Source organism: Mastomys coucha, unplaced genomic scaffold (genome assembly GCF_008632895.1).
Source record: "Mastomys coucha isolate ucsf_1 unplaced genomic scaffold, UCSF_Mcou_1 pScaffold12, whole genome shotgun sequence".
NCBI classification, from domain to species: Eukaryota; Metazoa; Chordata; class Mammalia; order Rodentia; family Muridae; genus Mastomys; species Mastomys coucha.
Window position 1 is genome coordinate 14,155,850 of NW_022196894.1, and position 21,533 is coordinate 14,177,382.

Genomic DNA, 21,533 nt, shown 5'->3' on the forward strand with positions numbered 1-21,533 from the left:
AGCTCTGAGGCAGGCAGTAGTGAAACAAAATCCAAAAAGTGGATTTCCCCGCAGCCTAGAAGAAGCAGTTCTCTGAAGGAGCCACTGCGGTCTCCACATTCAGAGACAGAGACCAAGACTGTAACTCCAGCACTGTCATCTAAGACTGACCCTGAATCCTCAGCCAACCCACTGCATAGCTACACTGTGGACAGGGAAGAGGTGTGTGCACACACAGTGGCGAGCGATGTAGACACCTACTTGTCACTCTCCTGGGAGATGTAGAGCCGGTTGGAGAGGCTGGCTAGGAAGGCCTCCACAATCACAGGGTCCACAGTGAGGCCGGCCTTCAGGCACCTGTGCAGCAGAGAACCACAAGACACTAAGTGAAGACGGCAATAGCTTTGACTTTTGCTTGCTTTGTTCCTTGCTGAGCTCTACAGCATTTTAAATAGCAGCTCTTAAGTTTCTACTCCAGAAATCTGAATGAAAGTCATTCCAAAGAATGAATTTGAAAATTTATAGCAGATTTGCCCACTTGTAATTATATATTTGCCCATATTCTTCTGGAAATAATAACTTAAATCACTTTGCCTGTTTGAAAGGAACAGTTTCTTCCAGAATAATGTATCCTAGCTAGTTCCAATTTCACACTTCCTTCACCAACTGACTCAGAGGATGAGTCCCAGATAGCTGAGGGACATTATATATCAAGTCTTCTCCCATTAATTCCAGGGCCTTACAAATATAAAGCACTTGCTCTGCCATTAAGCTACACCCCTACTCCTTACCAAGCATCTCTTATTAAGGAGAAATGCTTGGGCTACAGAGAGAATGGGAATTTTTTTTTTAAAAGATTTATTTATTATTATAAATGAGTACACTGTAGCTGTCTTCAGATGCACCAGAAGAGGGTACCAGATTTCTGTATGGATGGCTGTGAGCCACCATGCGATTAGTGGGATTTGAATTCATGACCTTCGGAAGAGCAGACGGTGCTCTTACCCACTGAGCCATCTCACCAGCCCGAGAATGGCAAAATTTAAAAGCCCTAAAAACACAAAATCTTTCTCAGGCGTGTCTTGCATGTCACATCTATTTGGCTCTTAAGGCATGTTGAGCTATTGTCTCAATTTGCTTTTTGAGAATGAGGAGCCAGAATCTGATACAAATCAGAAAGCATTTGATTCTCAAATTGGCAAGAGAAGAACAGGAAGCAAAAGTCTCCACAGCATAGAAACTTAATCTTACTTAAAACAGCAGCAAAAACCTCTGACTTACATCAAATATATACAGAAAAAATATAATTACATGTTACTTTGGAAGATGGGTTATGGATCAATCCTTTTTAATATATTACTAATTTTCTTGAATAAACATTTTGATTTTTTTCTGACCAACAAAAGGAAGACAGCTTTATTTAAAAAAACTCTTTTTATAAATATACAATAAATAGAAACAAGCTTTAAATAAAGAGGGTAAATCCACTCCTTTTATATCAACCCTGTACCCCCGCCCCCACCCCCAGAGGCTTTCTTCAACTAAGCCCACCTGCAGATGTTGTCAATGGCAATGTCCCGGAGCTGTTCATACATGGATGGCTGGTTCTTCTTGCCCGGCAAGACATTCAGAGTTGACTCGGAATGCTCATTGGTGACACTAATTTTTATATCACTGCCAGCAACTAAAAGTAAAAGTTCAAACTTGTGTTTGGTTCAGCATTCACTCTTTGCCTTCTTTGTGTACAACTAAGATAACAAGCTAGTCAGCTTTAGCTTGTGCACACGAATGCAGCTCTGATGCTCAGCAAGGCACAGCCCTTTCCTGGGAGGTACATAGTGTGTGCACAGAGCAGGCAAAAGGTGTGTGTGGTTTTGGATAGTGGTGCATTTGACAGAAGCCTGGGAGATATGAAAGTACAACCTTAAATATCTACACTATTCATTAACTAAGTTATAATGACTGATTCAAAAATTAGTTCCCTAAGCTAGAAAACATCACAACTATAAATCAGAGTGTTTTGGGTTTTTCTGTCTGTATGTCTTTACTGTAAGGACCAGGGGAAGTCTTCTGATGGCTGAGTTTGTGTTTCCTCATCTGAAGGGAAAAGATGTCAATGTAACTATGCACAACATTAACTACATTAGTGCCTCATGCCCAGGAAGCTATTTTATCTACACTAATAACTATTATATGAGAAGCTCTGCTGGCAGCCTGTGTCCTCTCTCTTTTTTTTTTAAAGATTTATTTATTAATATATGTAAGCTGTCTTCAGACGAACCAGAAGAGGGTATCAGATCTCATTACAGATAGAGGTGAGCCACCATGTGGTTGCTGGGGTTTGAACTCAGGACCTTTGGAAGAGCAATAGTCAATAGTGCTCTTACCCACTGAGCCATCTCACCAGCCCCTGCACCATGTCCTCTTATGTGGCAGTATATATGAAACTCCTAGCCCAGTCTGAGGCATGTAAGCTGCCAGTTTCTCTCTCTCTCTCTATCTCTCTCTCTCTGTCTCTCTCTCTCTCTCTCTCTTTCTCTCTCTCTTGGTTTTCTCGAGGCATGGTTTCTCTGTGTAGCTCTGGCTGGAACTCAACTTTGTAGACCAGGCTGGCCTCAAACTCAGAAATCTGCCTGCCTCTGCCTCCCAAGTGCTGGGATTAAAGGCGTGTGCCACCACCACCCAGCTGCCAGTTACTTTCTCAAGAGAAAATTCCAAAACCCAACCAAACCAAACCACCAACCCAATGAACAAAACAAAAACAAAACAAGATTACAAAGGGCCTTCAGTGGGAGGCAGAGAAAGGCCTGAAACCTCAGGAGTGGGGGATCTGTAGAGAAAGACAGAAAGAAAGATATAGAAGAGGAATGGGTGCAGACCAGTGCAGGCACAGAACTCACTCAAGGACACAGAAGCCCTGAATGCTGAAGACGAGCTCTTACCTGTGTGGTACTGACTGTGGTACTTATAGAGCTTCACCAGCACTGGGGATGGAATTACCAGAAAGTCTCTCAAAGATGGTGTCACTGAGTGGACCACCACCGGGAACCTTTCACACAGGCGGCCCAGACCCTGCAACATAACATCAAGTCATCATACTGGAAAGGACTGTCTACAAGCCCCTGGGATGCTTAATCCTTCTGATGTCCAAGTCTCATCAAAATGTCCCAAGTAGTCATGGTGCTAATTCTTCATCAGTCAAGGCAAGATATGTATGTACACACACACACACACACACACACACACACACACACACACAGGTTAAGGTACAAAGTAGGCCATTAAGCAACGGCAGGTGTGGAGTCAATGGATCTCTAACAGGGAGGGAGCCTTAGACACACATAACTAAGCACTTTAACAAGGGCATGTTTCTGTGAGGCCCTGTGGTGTGTGTCAACAGCTCACCTGCTGGCCTTGATTGTATGCAAGCCTGTCTCATATCAAGGAGGACCCCAGGTCCTCTTTAAGGCACACAGCTCTTGGATACCACTTGCCCTATATGGAGCAGCTTATGCTTAGTTCACAGCCAGTTCTACTCAAATATCATGGAGACTGACCTGTAGGCAGCAGATGAGCAAGGGCAAATGGGCAATGATGACCTTGCTGGATGTCTTGGACTGCAGCTTCTCAGACAGCTTGATGCAAAGGTTTTCTGCACCTTAATTTAAGATCAGAAGCAGATACAAATAATCACCAAAGCCCAACTTCCAGAAAATATGCTCTTACTGACTAATCAAAGGACTTAGTTAAGTCCCACAGAAATGCCTTTTGCAGGTATTAACAGTGACAGGTAGCATCAGGAGTTTTGAAGCAGGTGCCTCCATGATGTGTTCCTACTGTATTTTCTCTGCTGGCTCAGTGTTCTACTCTGCAAAAATGTTTCCCAGACCCTCTTACCCACTGGACTAGCATCTCACCCTACAGGTATAAACGTCCACCTCCCCAGAGCACATTCTAAAGCACCACCAAAACCAGCAGAAAGGATTCACAGGGTCAGCAGCCTTGGGCTTCCCCTTTCTCCTAGGTCCACTGACTCACACTGCAGGACGGAACAGCAAATGCCTGGGCCAAGAGTTCTAGAAGTTACTTTGGGAAAACATAGAAAGATCCTTGGGTAGACCTAGAGCTCACAGGATGCAGGGAGGTAGTTGGACTCACCCTGCTCATCCTTCACTGCCCACACCATGAGGTCCACGCAAGCAGCATTTGCTTGGCAGCGCAGTTTGAGTGGGCTCATCTCACTGTGTATCCTGTCTGCATCATGCAGAATCTTTTGGAGCTCCCCTTGGCTCATGTTGAACTGCTCCAACACAAAATCATGGATCTCTTTCACAAAGGAGGTGGGCAGGTCTGTGGGAAAGAAAGTTGGGATTGGACAGTCACAGATGGAAATAGCTGTACAACACAGGCAGCAGGTGCCAATGGCGAAGGATGTTCCCTCTCAATGAAAACAAAGGTGACCTCTGAAGCTAGCTACTGTGGTTCTAAGAATGCCTGGAGGGCCAAGCATGAACAGGCTATACCATAGTTCCCCCAAAGCATACACTTCGTTGGTCAGAGGAAAAAGAGTTCTCCTGGTAAGGCAGACCTAGGCTTTTGGGTTGTTTTGGTTTGGTTTTGGTGGTGCTGGAAATCAATCCAGGTGCCCACACTTGTAGCCAGTGCTCTACCACTGAGCTATAACCTAAGCCTACAGCACTGTTTTTTAAGCAGTCAAAAACTGAACTGCAAACACATGAAATACTTGAAAGGGTAGGTATCATCAAGTGGGATCACTCAGTTGACAACAGGAAATACTTAATGATATATTTGTCTAATAGTGGCCAGTTATAAGACAACAGAAGAACAGTTGGTTGGTTTCAAATACAAGCTAATTCCATGGGTCTTTGGAGTACTCAAAGATTAGAGACTTTCCAAATTTCCGTCCTTAGGCTTGAATACTTTAGAGCCCCTGTGATAAGCATCACTCAGATCACTAACAACTAGCCTAGGTTGAGGACTCTAGGACATCAGCTGGGCTGGCCATCCCAGAGTGACTCCTCAGTAAACCCAAACCTCTGCTGCTGGGGTCCCTAGAAGACTGTTTCTCAGCGGCACTCTTACTTCTTTAGATTTGAACTAGTTAAACTAAATTATAGTGTATCTATATCTTGATGCAGTCATCAAGACATATTTAAGAGGAACATTTATGTCTACGAAGAAACAGCATGGGAAAATCATATGAGAAATTGGGAGGAAATGATAATTTTTGAGTGTACATGAAAAATTATTAAGCTATATTTACTCTGAGTTAAAGCCATAAAGCAAATACCATTTTTTCTAGAATATCTAAATTCAATTATGTAAAACTTATCTGTACAGGACAATGACACAAGGTATGTAGTAAAACATATTAGGAAATAAACCAACTCTTAGTCAACACTGGCAGTATTAACATCAAGAACAGATTTTTTTTAAAAAAAAAATTCATTTTTCCTTCTAAATTCAGTCATGCGATCGTGTTGCTCACATGTGGTCTTTTATTTATTTATTTATTTTTTTGAGAAAGAAGGCTCTTGCTATATAGCCTAGGCTGGTCTCAAACTCCTGGGCTCAGCTCATCAAGCTAGGCTCATAAGCCACATCAGCCACAGATGGCTTCCACACATGATTTTTAAATTGGCATCAACAGACATCAAGTACCAGCCTGTAAGAATGACCAGGGAGCCCATTCTCTGCTCACGCCTATATCCACCAACCCTTACCTTTCATGTAGTACAGAGTATCTCGAAGCATCTTGAACATGATCAGGTAGAGGGGATCGCTGAAGGTTGTATAGTACAGATCAGCACTGGGATTGGCCTGCAGGGGAAAGAGGTACATGGTCACAGACTAGAAACTCTTTGATCTGCTATTGATCCTGTGCCTAGAGGCCAAGCAGCAGCTGTATTGAATCTTTGCGAAATGAACTGAGCACCTACTTACTATGACTCATACACATACATTTTAATTACTCTCTTCATCCTCTTCAGTAAAAGGCAGAAGTATATAGGCCCATGCACTACCCTGGTATCTATAGGCAGGAGTTACACAGAACCATAAAAACAACAAAAAAACACCACCTATTCACTGTCTTTGGCCTTTTATGGGAAATGAAGGAAGTGAAAGACAAGATGGCTCAGCGGGTAAGAGCACTGACTGCTCTTCTGAAGTTCAAATCCCAGCAACCACATGGTGGCTCACAAACCACCTGTAATGAAATCTGATGCCCTCTTCTGGTGCGTCTGAAGTTAGCCACAGTGTACTTATGTATAATAATAAATAAATCTTTGGGCTGGAGCAAGCATGAAAAGGAAGACAGACAAGCATGGGGCCACCAGACCAGAGGGAACCCGCAAACTATGTAGAAAGATACTACAGCCAGGGTACTTCCAGATTTAGCCTACATCTTATAATTAAAATTAATCTTGAATCATTCTTTATCAATCTAATTGTAGTGCTGGTATAAAAGAGTCCTCAAGACAAAGCCTAATGAGTTAAGATGCAGTTCTCAATGTTGAGTTCTCCCTCCCCACCCTCACAAAAACACCCCCAGCATAGCTGGAGCCATTTTGTTCCATGCCTCCCAGCTATTTCATATTGTTGCTGTGATATGCCTGCCAGTCATTGACACAGAAAAATAACTCGTCTCAGAGTACAGTCATACTGGTTACATATCCTGTTACGTTTTGTATGCTCTGTATGAGTTTTGTTAATCTTAAGAAATTCTCCAGAGCTTTATGTAGGACAATATGAACTGTTATGTCTAAATTGGCTTGAGTTAGAGCTGACCACTGCGCAACACTTCCTGTACCTGTATATGAGCTTATTGTGTTTTTTTTTTCTTTATAAGCCTGCCCTGAGAACAGACCAGACCACATTTAGGCTCCTGATTTCTTTTTGTGGTCCTGACTGATCAGTCTTGGGGTGTCATTCAATGACTATTCTTGCTTAATTGAGATCAGTGTTCATGTGGTTGGTATAATGATTCTTGAACCCCTACATGCAACATCTGGATATTATCAGCTGAAAGGGGTGGAGGAGGCATGGAGTGGAGAATCCTATGGAGAACAAAGAATGATAAGGAAGGTGTGAACTCACATAGCATATCAGGAGGACACTGACAGGAGCTTTGGACTAAGAGCCAGGAGAGTCTCTGCACCCTGGCCATATCTTTGGCAGTCCTTACAGCACTCTGGCAGGGCACAGATGAAGAAACAGGATGGGCAGCACAAGGTCTACAGAGGGTTCTGTAGTCACCCATGCTGCACATCCAAGTCCAGCTACAGCACTCACTAGCTATAGACCTAGCGTTCTCTAGGCCTATAAGCTACAGTTTGCTCTTTGCAAATAATACATTTTATATTTAAGGTCAACATCTAAAACTCCTTTTTTTTTTGAGGGGAGTGTTTGAAGCAAGGTCTTACTGTGTAGCTCTAGCTGTCCTGAAACTAATTATTTAGACCAAGCTGGCCTCAAACTTACAGAGATCTGACTGCTTCTGCCTCACCCACCCAGCTATTTAAGACTTCTTCTTGTGTTCGTTGGAACAAAGCCATTTCTTCAAGTGGATATTTATCCTAAAATCCAAAATTGTTAGCTAGGGGGTGGTGGTGGTAGTGGTACATGCCTTTAATTCCAGTATTCTGGAGGCAGAGGCAGGTGGATCTCTGAGTTCAAGGCCAGCCTGGTCTACAGAGTGAGTTCCAGGACAGCCTACACAAAGAAACGCTGTCTCAGGAAAAAAAAAAAAAAGAAAAGAAAAGAAAAGAAAGATTGTTAACAAACAAAACTACCAAAATCATGTGACCTGGATCACTTACAGGAAAACAGGGTCCTAGAATGCCATAGCACCAACTTTCCTCTATTAAGGTAAGCCCTATTGGGCTAAAGAGATGGGTCTATAGTTAAGGATACTTTTCTACAAAATCTGGGTTCAATTCCTAGCACCTTCGTGGCAAATCACAACTGTCTGTAATTCTAGTTCCAGGGGATCAAATGCCTTCTCCTGGCTTCTATGGGCACCAGGCATGTAAATGCAGTATGCGGACATACATGCAGTTAAAACATTCACACACTGAAAAAAGATAAGCCCTAAAGGGGATCTCCAGAAAGCCACAATTCTTCATTAGGACCCATATGACTTCATTACAGGTCATATATAAACCAAATAAGTCTCTAGATCAGCGGTTCTCAATCTGTGGATCATGATCCCTTTGAAGGCCACAAGTCAGATATCCTGGATATCAGATATTTACTTTATGATTCACAACAGTAGCAAAATTACAGTTATGATGTAGCAATGAAAATAATTTATGTTTGGGGGTCATCACAACCTGAGGAAATGTTTTAAAGGGTCACAGCATCAGGAAGGTTGAGAACCACTGTACTAGTCATTAGCCTGCCTGGTTTTCAAGCCTCAGCTTCCTTGGATGCCCTCAGCCATGTATGACTATATACTGATATAAAAGAACTGGGGTTGGAGAGATGACTCAGTGGTTAATACTGATTGCTATTCTAGAGGACCAGGTTTAATTCCCAGAATCCACATGGCAACTCACACTGAAGTCTGAAGATCTGTAGAAAAGCACCAGACTGTAACTTGGAATTATGGGAACGGTCCCTTAGGACACACAGCACAAACATTAACATCAAAGTCTGCTGATGGCAAGTGCAGAGCAGAGGGGACAGTTCAAAGTTACTGAGGATCATGGGAGCTCTCCTGCTACTTCATGCTTTAGTCTCGGGGCTTCCCAGTCTGTTGTGTCACAATCAGAACAGAAGAGACATGCCAGTTTCCAAGTAAGGAACCTGGGACTAGAGCAAAAATGCTTGAGCGTGTGTGAGCGCGCGCACACACAGAAACAGAGACAGAGACAGAGACAGCACAATAATTCCACTCTGACTCATGTCCACTGAGACTTTGAAACTTCCCAGAACTCAGAGGTAATGTTTTATAATTATTACATCTATAGGCCTTGGCTCCAAAAACATTTTTTAAAAGTCCCTCAGATATGAACCACATACACTTAAAAGTCAAGGCTTGCATGTCCCTCTGTAAGTGTACCCTGCAGCCTAAAGCACCACCAAAGGGACAAGGAAGACAAAATCCAGACCCAGTGTGACTGCAAGCTTCCTAAGCATGTGACAGGGGCATATCAGTTAACCTTCATGAACCTTTCAGTTGCACTGTGTGGTGATGTAATTAAAAGAGTCAGGCATAGGTAGGCAAGTGGTGGATGTGTTGGAACTAAGGTTAAAATAAACTAAACACTCACTACAAACTATCCTTCACTATATCACTCCTGTGAACAATTCGTGCTTTCTCTTTGCAGATGTCAGTCAGGCTAATTTCATGGCAATGACCTCAGAAGGTATGTACCTCCATCACACTGGCTGCAATTGCATCTAAGGATTTGAGAACAGGCTCCTCCACGATCTTCTTTACCTGTACAGAAACAAAAACCACATGAAGCAACTTATACAAAGTAGACTGGAATGCTAGCTGCTTCTGCCCAGTGACAAAGATGCTGACAGATAAAACCCATAACAAAGCTGAGGTGGGGCTCAACGGTAAGGAACACGCTTAGCATGCCCAAGACGCTGGGTGTCAAGAAAAAAGCCAGGGGCTGGAAGATGGTTTAGTGGTTTAGGGCACTTGTAACTCTTGTTTGCAGAGGAAGATCCAGGTTTTTTTCACAGCACCACCTGCTGACTCACAACTGTCTATAACTCTAGTTTGAGGGAGCTGATGTCATTCATCTTTTGACTTCCATGGGTACCAGTCACACACATGGGGCACATAGCTAAAGCATTCACACACACAAAATAAATATAAAACAAATTTAAAACAAAAATAAAAAGAAAGAGCACAATGAACGTGTAGTGATAAATGTGATGAAACACATCTCACCAACATTATCAATTGGACAGTGGCCATGCCATATGCACAGGATACCTTACTATTCTAGCATCGTTTGGGACTTTTCTTTTTTTCTTTTCTTTTTTTTTTTTTTGCTTTTTGAGACAGGGTTTTTCTGTGTAGCCCTGGCTGTCCTGGTACTCACTCTGTAGACCAGGCTGGCCTCGAACTCAGAAATCTGCCTGCCTCTGCCTCCCAAGTACTGGGATTAAAGATGTGCGCCACCACGCCCGGCTGGGACTTTTCTTAATGAGTGACAATAAAAATAAAGGAAGTGACTGACCAACTCCCTGAAAGTTGCCAATGTTAGACTTTTTCCTTTTTTTTTTTAATTGTTGAAGGCAGAGCTTCTTTGTGTAGCCTTGGCTGTCTCTCTGTGTCTATCTGTCTCTCTCTGTGTCTCTGTCTCTTTGTCTCTGTCTCTCTCTGTTTCTCTGTCTCTCTGTCTCTCTGTCTCTCTGTCTCTCTCTCTTTCTGAAACAGGGTCTTATTATGTAGCTCTGACTGATCTCAAACTTACAGAAATTCTCCTGCCTCTACCTGCTGGGATTAAAGGTATGCACCATCACATCCAATCTCATTTTACTTTTTGCTTTTGAGACAGGGTTGCACTCTATAGCCCCAGCTGGCCTCAACCTCATTGCAATCTTCCTGCTAAAGACCCATGCAAACAACTGCACCGAAGCTGTCTGTGGCGTCACCCCAAAGGCTACCCAAAGAAACTCAAGTTAGAAAAGCTTGGGTTTTATATTAACACAACAAAGAAAAGCACTGTTTAGTGGCTAAGTGTCTAAGTGCTTGGACTGAGCCTGACCCTGCTCTGGATCTGCTCTGGATCTGCATATTCTTGATGTACTCAACTCATGTCTCTTCTGAACGAAAATGTAGGATACCTCTCCTATATACTCAGTGTAAGGATTAAATGAAAAACATTACAGAATGTGTTGTGAGTAAATATGTTCAAAGTCATCACGTTCAATGGAATACAGCTGTGCTCTCCCCACAAAAGACCATCGCAGATGGACTTGCCAATGGTTCCCAACCACCCCCACAGGCTTGGAGTAGGGCACAGATCCTCTAGAGTCCTGCTGCTCCTCCCACATGGCAATGCTGCACATGGCCTAGGGAAAGGGCTAGAGTATATAGAGACTGGGAAAGCCTGGGGGGCAGGGAGCCCTCACTGTCTTGGCTAAGGCTCTCCAGGTATGGTGGGTTGGGGGGGCAAGAGTGTTCATAACCCTGTTTGTATCCCCTAACCCTTCACCTAGGTTCTGTAGGTACACCCAATAAAGTCACTGGTTCCTAAAGTGGACTTTGTCAGAATTCTGCTTCAGTGTGTCCTTGGGACCTGGGGAGGAGGGGCAGACACTGCTTGACATTTCCTTTAAGGAAGGAATTTTACTCTGCTTCCAGTAATTTGCCAGTTCACTATATCCATTTACCTGGAAATAATGGTATATACTGAGTACCCCATGCCAAAAATCTGAAATCCCAAATGTTCCCAAATCCAAACTATTTTTATATCAATATGTTGCCCCAAGTGGTAAATTCCACATCTAATAAAATTATTCAAGGCATTGCATAAGCCAGTCATGTGGTCCCAGATACTCCAAAAGCCATGATATAAGGATCTCTTGAGCTCAGAAGTTTGAGTTTGGCCTGGGCAACAGAGCAAGTCTATTTCAAAGAAAAGAAGAGAAGAGAAGAGAAGAGAAGAGAAGAGAAGAGAAGAGAAGAGAAGAGAAGAGAAGAGAAGAGAAGCGAAGCGAAGCGAAGCGAAGAGAAGAGAAGAGGGAAGGGAAGGGAAGGGAAGGGAAGGGAAGGGAAGGGAAGGGAAGGGAAGGGAAGGGAAGGGAAGGGAAGGGACGAAAACTATAAAATAACCTATATGTATAGGAACATGGATATGAAGAACAAAAGAATTTCATGATTAGACTTGGGTTTCATCCTAAAGTATCTCATCACACATATGCAAATGACCCCAAATCCTAAATATTTCTCATACCAAGCATTCTGGATGAGAGATATTCAACATATATTCCAAGCCTTTCTTGTTAAAAAAGGAAAGAAAAGGAATTAGAGGCTTTAGCTGGCCCTGGGGGCACAAATCTGTAATCCTAGTTACTTGGGAGGCTGAAACAGGAAGATCCGAAGTTCAAAGCCTGCCTGGGTAAAATGGCTATGACTCTACTTCAAAATTAAAAGTATGTTTTTATTTGCTTGGTTTGGTTTTTGTTTTTAAGTTAAATGAATACAACATTTTATTTTTTATGTTATAATAATACATAATTTTGATATTTCTAGTCATAAAAAGGATACAGAAAAATGAGAATTCTTTTATTATTGGGATGAGAAGGTTGTGAGCAGATATTTATTAATAAACTTGGGATTGTTGGAAAAGTAACATATTTTTCTTGTATCTATCATCAGAACTGTTTGCTATTTCAAAAACCTTATAGAGAAAGTATGTGCTGGGGATAATACTGTTTGCAAGTTGCTATTAATGTAATAATGTGTTTTGCACACTAAACTTAAAATATTACAAGACCGATGGAAAGACTGAATAGTAGGTTAAGTGGTGACTAATGTGAAATTTCAATTTAGAATTGAGATTGATTCTAGGACTGCACCTGAACCATCACTTTGCTCATTCTAAGGTCCTGTGTGTTTTTAAAGAGCACCAGTCCCAAGGCTGTGCAAATCTGGACCAAGGGACTCCTCCTCATTCAACCTCTGCACAGTGACCACATCCGCATGGAGGAGTGGGCAAGCCAATGCTGCCCATCCACGGGCTGCCTAATTTTCGTTTTTTTTGTTTTTGTTTTTGTTTTTTTTGTTTTTGTTTTTGTTTTTTTTTTAAGGTAAAAATATAGCTCAATGATAGACAGGCCCTAGATTCAATCCCCATTCAATAATGTCAACCAGGCATAGTGATACATGGACACCTTAACCCTTAGGAGGTATACATAGGAGTATGGGAAATTCAAGGAGAGCCAGGGCTACACAGCTCACAAAAAAAACAAACAAGCAACAGAAGCAAAAAGTCTTCCAATGACTGGTTTTCCTTTGATCTATTTACCCATCAGAGATTGCTCACCAAGTTTAAGAGTTCCCGAAGCATTTCCAGTGGAATATAGAACTCCTTATAGGTAATACCATTGAACAGGGGAGAGATAGAAAAACTGGAGCTGATGGTAGAGAAGTAGTATTCAGGTTCCAAGGCAGTCCCATCAGGCAGGCAAGATGCTGTCAGGAGAAAAACAAAATAAAACATAGGAAGACATGGCTGACCCAAGTAATTCCCGAGAACCACCATAGGTGTATATATTTTGTTTTTGTTGATACTAATATTCCTTTTTACCCCAGGATTCTCTGAACTCACAGCAATTCTCTTGCTTCAGCCATTTAAGCATTGGGAGATTACAGGAGCGTGATTACAGGAATGCTTCCATAGCACTCCTTGGTTGTGAGGGAGGAAGGGCCTATGGCAGCTCCTATTTTGAGGGTGTAGTCCTTCACAGTGGTAAAAGCAAGGCACTGGAGGCTTCTTGGTCACATCAGGATGAAGTGGAATGTGAAGATCTTTCCTTGTACTTATATTTTTAAAGATCTGCATGTACATGTCCCATGCATTGCACATAGGCACAGGTGCCTAAGGAGGTCAGAAGAGAGCATCTGATCTCTTAGAGCTAGTTACAGGTGGCTGTAAGTCATCACCAGTAGGATGAGAACTGAATTCATGACCTCTGACAGAACAGCAAGTGCTCTTATCCACTGAACCATCCTTCTATCTTCTTGCCCTGTTTTGAAATTGAGAAATAAAAGGCCAGACCACCAATCCTGGAGGGGCAAGGTGCTTCAAATCAAAAGCTCAGATATGATACTATTTTTTTTTAAACTCAGACAATAAAACTTAATCTGGGATGGGATAAAAGAGAGTAGAATTACACCTTTTCAAAGCTGAGGGATAAGAAAGTTTAAGGTTGGCTTGGAGAAATAGCTCAGAGGTTAAGAGCACTGACTGTTCTCCCAAAGGTCATGAGTTCAAATCCCAGCAACCACATGGTGGCTCACAACCATCCATTATGAGATCTGATGCCCTTTTCTGGTGCATCTGAAGACAGCTACAGTGTACTTAAATATAATAATAAATAAATCTTTAAGCCAGAGTGAGCAGAGGTCCTAAATTCAAATTCCTAGCAATCACATGATGGCTCACAACCATCAATACAGCTACAGTGTACTCATATACATAAAATAAATAAATAAATCTTAAAAAAAAAAAAAAAAAGAAGAAAGTTTAAGGTCTACAGGGTTCCCAAAGATGTTTTTCTACCAAAATTAGAATAAAGATGTAATTATAAGTTGTAAAATTGGAATAATCATGCAAGCCATCCACAAAAAGGTAAGTCCTGCATAAGCTCATTTCTACAGCTCTTTTTTGTTTATTTGTTTGTTTTGTTTTGTTTTGGAGACAGGGTTTCTCTGAGTAGCCCTGGCTGTCCTGGAACTCACTCTGTAGACTAGGCTAGCCTCAAACTCAGAGATCCACCTGCCTCTGTCTCCCAAGTGCTGGGATTAAAGGCATGTGCCACCATTGCCCGGCTCTATATCAAGGATAGAAAAATGGGTTGCCAAGAACTAGGTAGGAAGAAATGGAGCCTTTCAGTTTTATAAGATAAAAAGTCCTGGATGCAGATGGTGGTGAAGGTGCACAATATTAAGAACATACTTAATACCACTCAACTGTCACTTACAAAATGCTTAAGATGGAAGCCACAAGTTGAGTGGTAGAACACACATTTAAATTCCAAAACTGGGGAGGCTAAGGCAGAGGGATTCAGAGTTTGAGCTAGCCTGTACCACATAGTAATCTCCAGGCCAGCCTCAGCAACATAGCAAGACCTTATCAAAAAAAATAATAAAATTATATATTATATATATATACACTCTCTCTCTCTCTCTCTCTCACACACACACACACACACACACACACACACACACACAAACAAGCACACACACACACACACACACACGTATGTATGTATATATGTATATTTCCAACACCTGGAAGGCAAAGGTAGGAGGGAGGCCTGTCTATGCCATCCTGAGTTACAGAATGAAACCCTAAAATAATTAAATAAAGAAAATTTTAAAAAGTCAACAAAGAAAAATAAAAGAGAGAAAAATTTCAAATTAAGTGAGCACCTACTACCAGTGTATTAATAAACATAGCGAATTAATCCTAGATCCTAGCCTTAGGAACTATATAGTTGTTTTACGTGCCAGACAACAGCAAACCAAAGCATCCCATAATAACAGCATTTGCAAGGACCAGCAGAATCACTGATATGGTAGGGATGGGGTAACCTAAAAACTTAACTTTCCTTGGATCTGACTCTAATTCGTGTCATATTTTGAATCATCTCTATTATTTCAACACTAGGTAATGTTCTGAACTCAGGCTGGCATCAGTTTGGCTGTGGAGTTACAGATATTTAAATATAGGAACTGAGGGGGACAGGAAAATGCAGCTGTCTTTAATTGCCACTGTTCAGAAGTATCCTATAACAAACTTATTTTACTTATCAAGATAACACTGAATAAGTCCTTCTTTGGGTTTTCAGTCCTGCTCCAGCTTGGGGCCTATGCTGGCTTGAATGAGAATGGCCCCACAGACTCATAGATTTGATTGCTTGGTTCCCAGTTGGTAGAACTGTTTGGGAACGATTAGGAAGCATGCATCACTGTGAGCTGGCTTTGAGGTTTCAAAAGGCCACAGTAGGCCCAGACTCTCTGTCTCTCTGTGTCTCTGCTTTCTTCTACCTTTTCAGATCAGGATGTAAGCTTTCAGCTACTGTTCTACTATAATGCCTGCCTGCCTATTGCCATCTTCTGGATGGTCATGAACTCAACTCTGAAACTGTAAATGAGCCCTCAAATGCTTTCTTTTCCTCCCTCCCTTCCCTTTCTTTAATTTTTTTATGTGTATAGATGCTTGTTTCATGTGTATGGATGTTTTGCAGGCATGCACATATGTACACCACATGTGTGCCTCCTGGATCCCCTGAAACAGAGATTACAAATGGCTGTGAACTACAACGTGGGTTCTGGAAATTGAACCCAGTTCCTCTGTAAAAGCAACAAGTACTCTAATCAGTGAAGTTTACATCACTTTTGGCAAGATGGCTCAGTGGGTAAAGATCCAAGCCTGACAATGAAGTGTGATCCCTGGATTCCATGATCCACAAAGAGAACCAACTCCCCAAATCTGACCTTTCCTCTCTATATGTGTGCTATGGTGTATACACACACACACACACACACAAAGGGGTGAGTGGGGAGAAATTAAATGGAAACTGGAGTAAAAGCTTACCACCCTAAATGCATGATAACAGGGGGTCAGTCCCAGCATCCTCAACATCATAAGAAATCACTGTGAACCTATTATCTGATAACAGATCAGTACTGGTATGGAGGTGAAACTTACCTTCAAAATAGTGAAAAGCAGATCCTCCAGGGGAGCTAGGAGGGGGTATGCCACGTTCTGGGCTAACCTGAAAAATCACAAGGTATGGATCAAAAAAGGCTACTGGGAACTGAATCACTCATTTCAGTACAGGTCTCTCTGCCAAACTAATGTGCATACTTGAAGTCCGGTGTCAAGCCTTCTTTCCTTGCTGAAGTCTACTGCTGTTACAGCATTTCCCCCCCTTTTTGCTATATATTCTATCACCAGTCTAACTGTTTTGTACTTGTTTGCTAAGCTGAATCTTCCTCCCACCTTTTTGGAGGGACAAAGCCTTACTACCTAGCAATGGCCAGCGGAATCTGCTACACAAGCCAGGCTGTCCTCTGTTTCCTGAGTGTTGGGACTACAGGTGTGCAGCCCCACATCCAGCTAGAGCTGAATTTTTTAATACTTTGTATTATCCTTTTTCCATGAGTCATGCACACATGTATACATGCACGCATGTGTGCATGTGAGGTTTTTGAGGAGATTGGTGCTAGCTAGCTACAGAACCCTAGAGTCTTATATATATGAAGCTACACATCACTCCTCTAAGTGATATGTCATTTTCTTTCTTCATTTACTTATGTATGTTTCGTGTGTGCTGGTGCTTTGCTTGAACAAATACCTGTGTGAGTGTGTCAAATCCCCTGAAACTGGAATGATAGATAGCTGTGAGTTGCCATGTGGTGCTGCAAATTGAACATGGGTCCTCTGGAAGGGTAGCTAGTGTTCTTACCTGCTGAGCCATCACTCCAGCCCAGCCCTGATATATACTTTCTTTAAAAATGAAACAGCATCTTGCCATCTAGCCTCAAACCTGGTTCTCCTGTTGCAGCTTGATGAGTATTGGGAATGCAGGCATATATTACCAAGCCCAGTTCAGTTATACACATCTTTATTTTATTTTCCAAAGAAACAATTTTTTAAAAAATTTACTCATTATTTCTATGTGTAGGTGTGTACCTGCCTGAGTTTAGTTGCACTATGTGTAGAGAGGAGCTCTTGGAAGCCATACGAGACAATTGGATTCCCTAGGATTAGAGTGAGTCACCTGACATAGGTACTAGCAATTGAACCCAGGTCATATGCAAGAAATGTAAACACACTTAACCTTTGAGCCCTGATTATATATTTTGCTATATATGTATGTGACATATATGTGGATATATGCATGTGGATACTTCATACAAGTGCATTTGTGTGTATGGGTATATATAGAGATTACAGGACAACCTCAGGTATTATCTGCTGCAAGGCTATCCATTTCCTTTGAGACAAGGTCTTTCACTGACCTGAAGCTTATCAATTAAGCTAGACTGGTTAGCCAGCCAGCACAGGATTCCCCTGTGCTAGGATTACAAGTGTACACTACAAACACTCAGTATTTTTTTGAGTTCTGGGGACTGAACTCATGTTCTCATGCAAAACAAGAACTTACAGATCAGCCATCATCCCAGCTCCCAATTACATGCTATTTTTTCATTAAAAATTTTATTTTCATTCAATTTCTTTATATTTTATGGCTATTTTTTCTGCATGTATGTCTGTCAGAATACTACACATGTGACTAGTGTCTTAGGAGGCCAGAAGAGGTTGAAACCACTGAAATTGGAGTTAAAGATGATTGTGAGCTGTAGTGTGGGTGCTGGGAGCCTCTGAATCGCATGCTTACTGGCACCAACTATCTCAGAATGAAGTCTGGGGGATGGTGATGCAGCCCAGTTGGTAAAGTGCCAGTTTCCTATATAGAAAACCCTGGGGTCAGTCCTCTGGTAGCTGGTATAGGTTGTCAACTGGACTATCTGGAATCAACTACAATCCAAGATGCTGGGTACACCCATGAGGGATTTTTCCCTCCTAATTAAATCATTTGAAATAGGAGGATCCATCTTTTTTTTTAATTTAATTTTTTATCAGATATTTTCTTTATTTACATTGCAAATTTTATCCCCTCCAAAAACTCCACTAATCTATCCCCCTCCCCCTGCTCACCAACCTACCCTCTCCCACTTCCCTGTCCTGGCATTCCCCTACACTGGAGCATCGAGCCTTAACGAGACCAAGGGCCTCTCCTCTCACTGATGTCCCACAAGGCCATCCTCTGCTACATATGTAGCTGGAGCCATGGGTCCCTCCATGTGTACTCTTTAGTTGGTGGTTTAGTCCCTGGGAGCTCTGGGGGTACTGGTTGGTTCATATTGCTGTTCCTCCTAGGGGCTACAGACCTGTTCAGCTCCTTGGATTCTTTCTCTAGCTCCTCCATTGGGGACTTTGTGATCAGTCCAATGGATGGCTGTGAGCATCTACTTTTATATTAGTCAGGCACTGGCAGAGCCTCTCAGGAGACAGCTATATCCGACTCCTGTCAGGAAGTACTTGTTGGCATCCATAATAGTGTCTGGATTGGCTAACTGTATATGGGATGGATCCCTAGGTGGGACAATCACTGGATGGCCTTTCCTTCAGTTTCTGCCTTAAACTTTGTCTCTGTATATCCTACAATGGGTATTTTGATCCCCCTTCTAAGAAGGACTGAAGTATCCACACTGTGGTCTTCCTTATTCTTGAGCTTCATATGGGGGAAGACCCATCTTTAATATAGGTCTTTTGAGGTGGGAAGGATCCACCTTTAATCTGGGCTACACCTTCTAGTAGCAGCTATACAAAGGACATGGGAGAAGAAACTTGCTCTTTGCATCACTTGCTTTCTTTCACGCTTGCTGGTGCATCCATTCCTTCACTGGCATTAGAGCCTACTTCTTCAGGATTCTGAAGCCACAGATACACGAAAGCCAAACTGCAACATCTGGTCTCATGCACTGAAAAACTACTAGATTCTTGGACCTTCTGTTTGTAAACAGCCACTAGCTGGACCACAGCTTGAAAGCCACCCTAATAAATCCCCTTTCTACATATGCACATAGAGCCATTCTGTCAGTTCTGTTCCTCTGGAGAGCCCAAACTGATTCATAACCCTAGTGCTGCATAAAGTGGCACATGTATAATCCTAGCACTAGAGTGATAGAAGCAGGAGGATCATGTTCAAGTTCATTGTTACTGCAACTCTGAGGCTAGCCTGGGCTACATGTCTCAAAAATGAACAAACAAACAAACAACCCCCACCAAGAAAATTAAAAACAAACCACCAGGAACAAAGTTTGGCAACGTTTATTCTACAACTATGAAATCTAACACATCTTAAAAAGAAGCCTGACATGGCAGTATTCTCTCAAGTTCTCAGAACTTAGAAGGCAGAAGCAGAATGTGCATTTGAGGCTAGCATGTATGCACAAAGATCCTCTAAAAAATCAACTTGTTGGGCTGAAGAGATGGCTCAGCAGTTAAGAGCACTGACTGCTCTTCCGAAGGTCCTGAGTTCAAATCCCAGCAACCACATGGTGACTCACAACCATCCATAATGAGATCTGATGCCCTCTTCTGGGGTGTATGAAGACAATAACAGTGTACTTACATATAATAAATACTTTTTTTTTTTAAAAAAAGCTACTCTTTAAAAAAAAAATCAACTTGTTTCACACATGTGTTTTACACAACCCTAGGGACTTGATCTCTGGTACTATGATAAATAAATAATTTTAAAAAGCCAGGTATGCTGGTGCACCGAAGAGGGTGAGGCAGGAGGATCTGTGCCAGTTGAGGCTATCCTAGACTGTAGAGTGAGTCTCTATCCCAATTTTTAAAATAAGCAAACAAAAAAGGCTTAAATGGGATCAGTCTTAAGCTTACATCTGTAATCCTAGCACTGAGACAGTGAGGAAAGGGGACCACAAGGTCTAGGCCATCTAGGTCACACAGTGAGTTCTAGTCACTGTGACTACAGAATGAGACCCTTTCTCAAATACAGAAAAAAAGGGACAAATCCTTTTATTATAACAAGAAAATCCTAATGAGAACCCCAAACGATACACACTTGTAATTTTCTTTGCATGGATGCTTACTGAAGTTCTCTTCCCTGAGTCCACCCCTGGGAATCCACCTCACCTGAGAGATGCTGGACACACTGCTGGTTTTCCTCTTCAGTGTGCCCTCCTGACAGACAGTCAGCAGGTTGCTGGGCAAGATGGAGCGGAAGTCATTAAAGGACCGCCTTCGGACACCTTCTAGCTCTTCTGGGATTCTCAGGGAATGAGGAGAGACTTTGGGGAAAAGCTTTGAGAGAAGAGATTCTTCTGAATTGCTGCAACGGCCAAAAGATCTTGAGATTCCTATCAGGCATGGGATTGCATACTTGCAAATGTATTCTAGATGACCAAGAAGAGATATAAAGTGGGAGTTACTGATGACAGCTACGCTGTAACAACCTGTACCACTGGCTAACATTTTACAACCCATTTGTGATGACTGTGAAGGCTGAGGAGATGCCACAGTTATAGAATTAACTCAAAAGATAATTAATGACATTTTTAATATGGCATTACAGGTATCACAGCTGTAAAACCATAAGACACTGGTAATGCCATATTAAAAATGTTATTAGTTAACCCTTGATAAATATGGTATTACTAGTGTCTTAGGGTTTTACTGATGTGAACAGATACCAGGACCAAGGCAACTCTTATAAAGAACATTTAATTGGGACTGGCTTAGAGGTTCAGAGGTTCAGTCCATTATCATCAAGGCAGGAGCATGAAAGCATCCAGGCAGGCATGGTATAGGAGGAGCTGAGGATTCTACATCTTGTACCAAAGGCAAAGAGAAGACCTGCTTCCAGGCAGGTAGGATGACTACCCCTACAGTGACACACCTACTGTAACAAGGCCACAGCTACTCTAACAAGGCCACACTTCCTAATAGTGGCCCTCCCCAGGCCAAGTATATTTAAACCACCACAACCCATAATGCCAGATTGTGTCTCTATCACATATGCTTTCCTTGAAAGGTCTTGATATATTCATGGAGCATCCCAAATAATAATATAGTTGGGTTCTGTTTGGGTTCTGTGATCACCACAGATTACATTCATTGCCCTATTTAAACTATAGGAAAGTGATCTATAAAAGTCAGCTAAACTACCCTCATATTATACCTGACAAAACTGAGGCTCACTGGTCAAAGATACTTGGCATTTGTAAGCAGAAC

At 42.1% G+C, this 21,533-nt stretch overlaps 1 protein-coding gene across 1 annotated transcript in view; it reads right to left on the minus strand.

The window, feature by feature from the left end:
• The window catches only part of Pi4ka (phosphatidylinositol 4-kinase alpha), a 119,265-nt gene that overhangs the window by 75,406 nt on the left and 22,326 nt on the right, over positions 1-21,533 (minus strand). The window contains exons 6-15 of the mRNA XM_031363273.1: positions 20,436-20,695; positions 16,410-16,476; positions 13,017-13,165; positions 9,380-9,445; positions 5,724-5,820; positions 4,138-4,329; positions 3,537-3,637; positions 2,922-3,051; positions 1,531-1,663; positions 241-336 (exon numbers count right to left, since the gene is read on the minus strand). Of these exons, the coding sequence (XP_031219133.1) occupies positions 241-336; positions 1,531-1,663; positions 2,922-3,051; positions 3,537-3,637; positions 4,138-4,329; positions 5,724-5,820; positions 9,380-9,445; positions 13,017-13,165; positions 16,410-16,476; positions 20,436-20,695 (1,291 nt within the window). The remainder of the gene's footprint in view (positions 1-240; positions 337-1,530; positions 1,664-2,921; positions 3,052-3,536; positions 3,638-4,137; positions 4,330-5,723; positions 5,821-9,379; positions 9,446-13,016; positions 13,166-16,409; positions 16,477-20,435; positions 20,696-21,533) is intronic.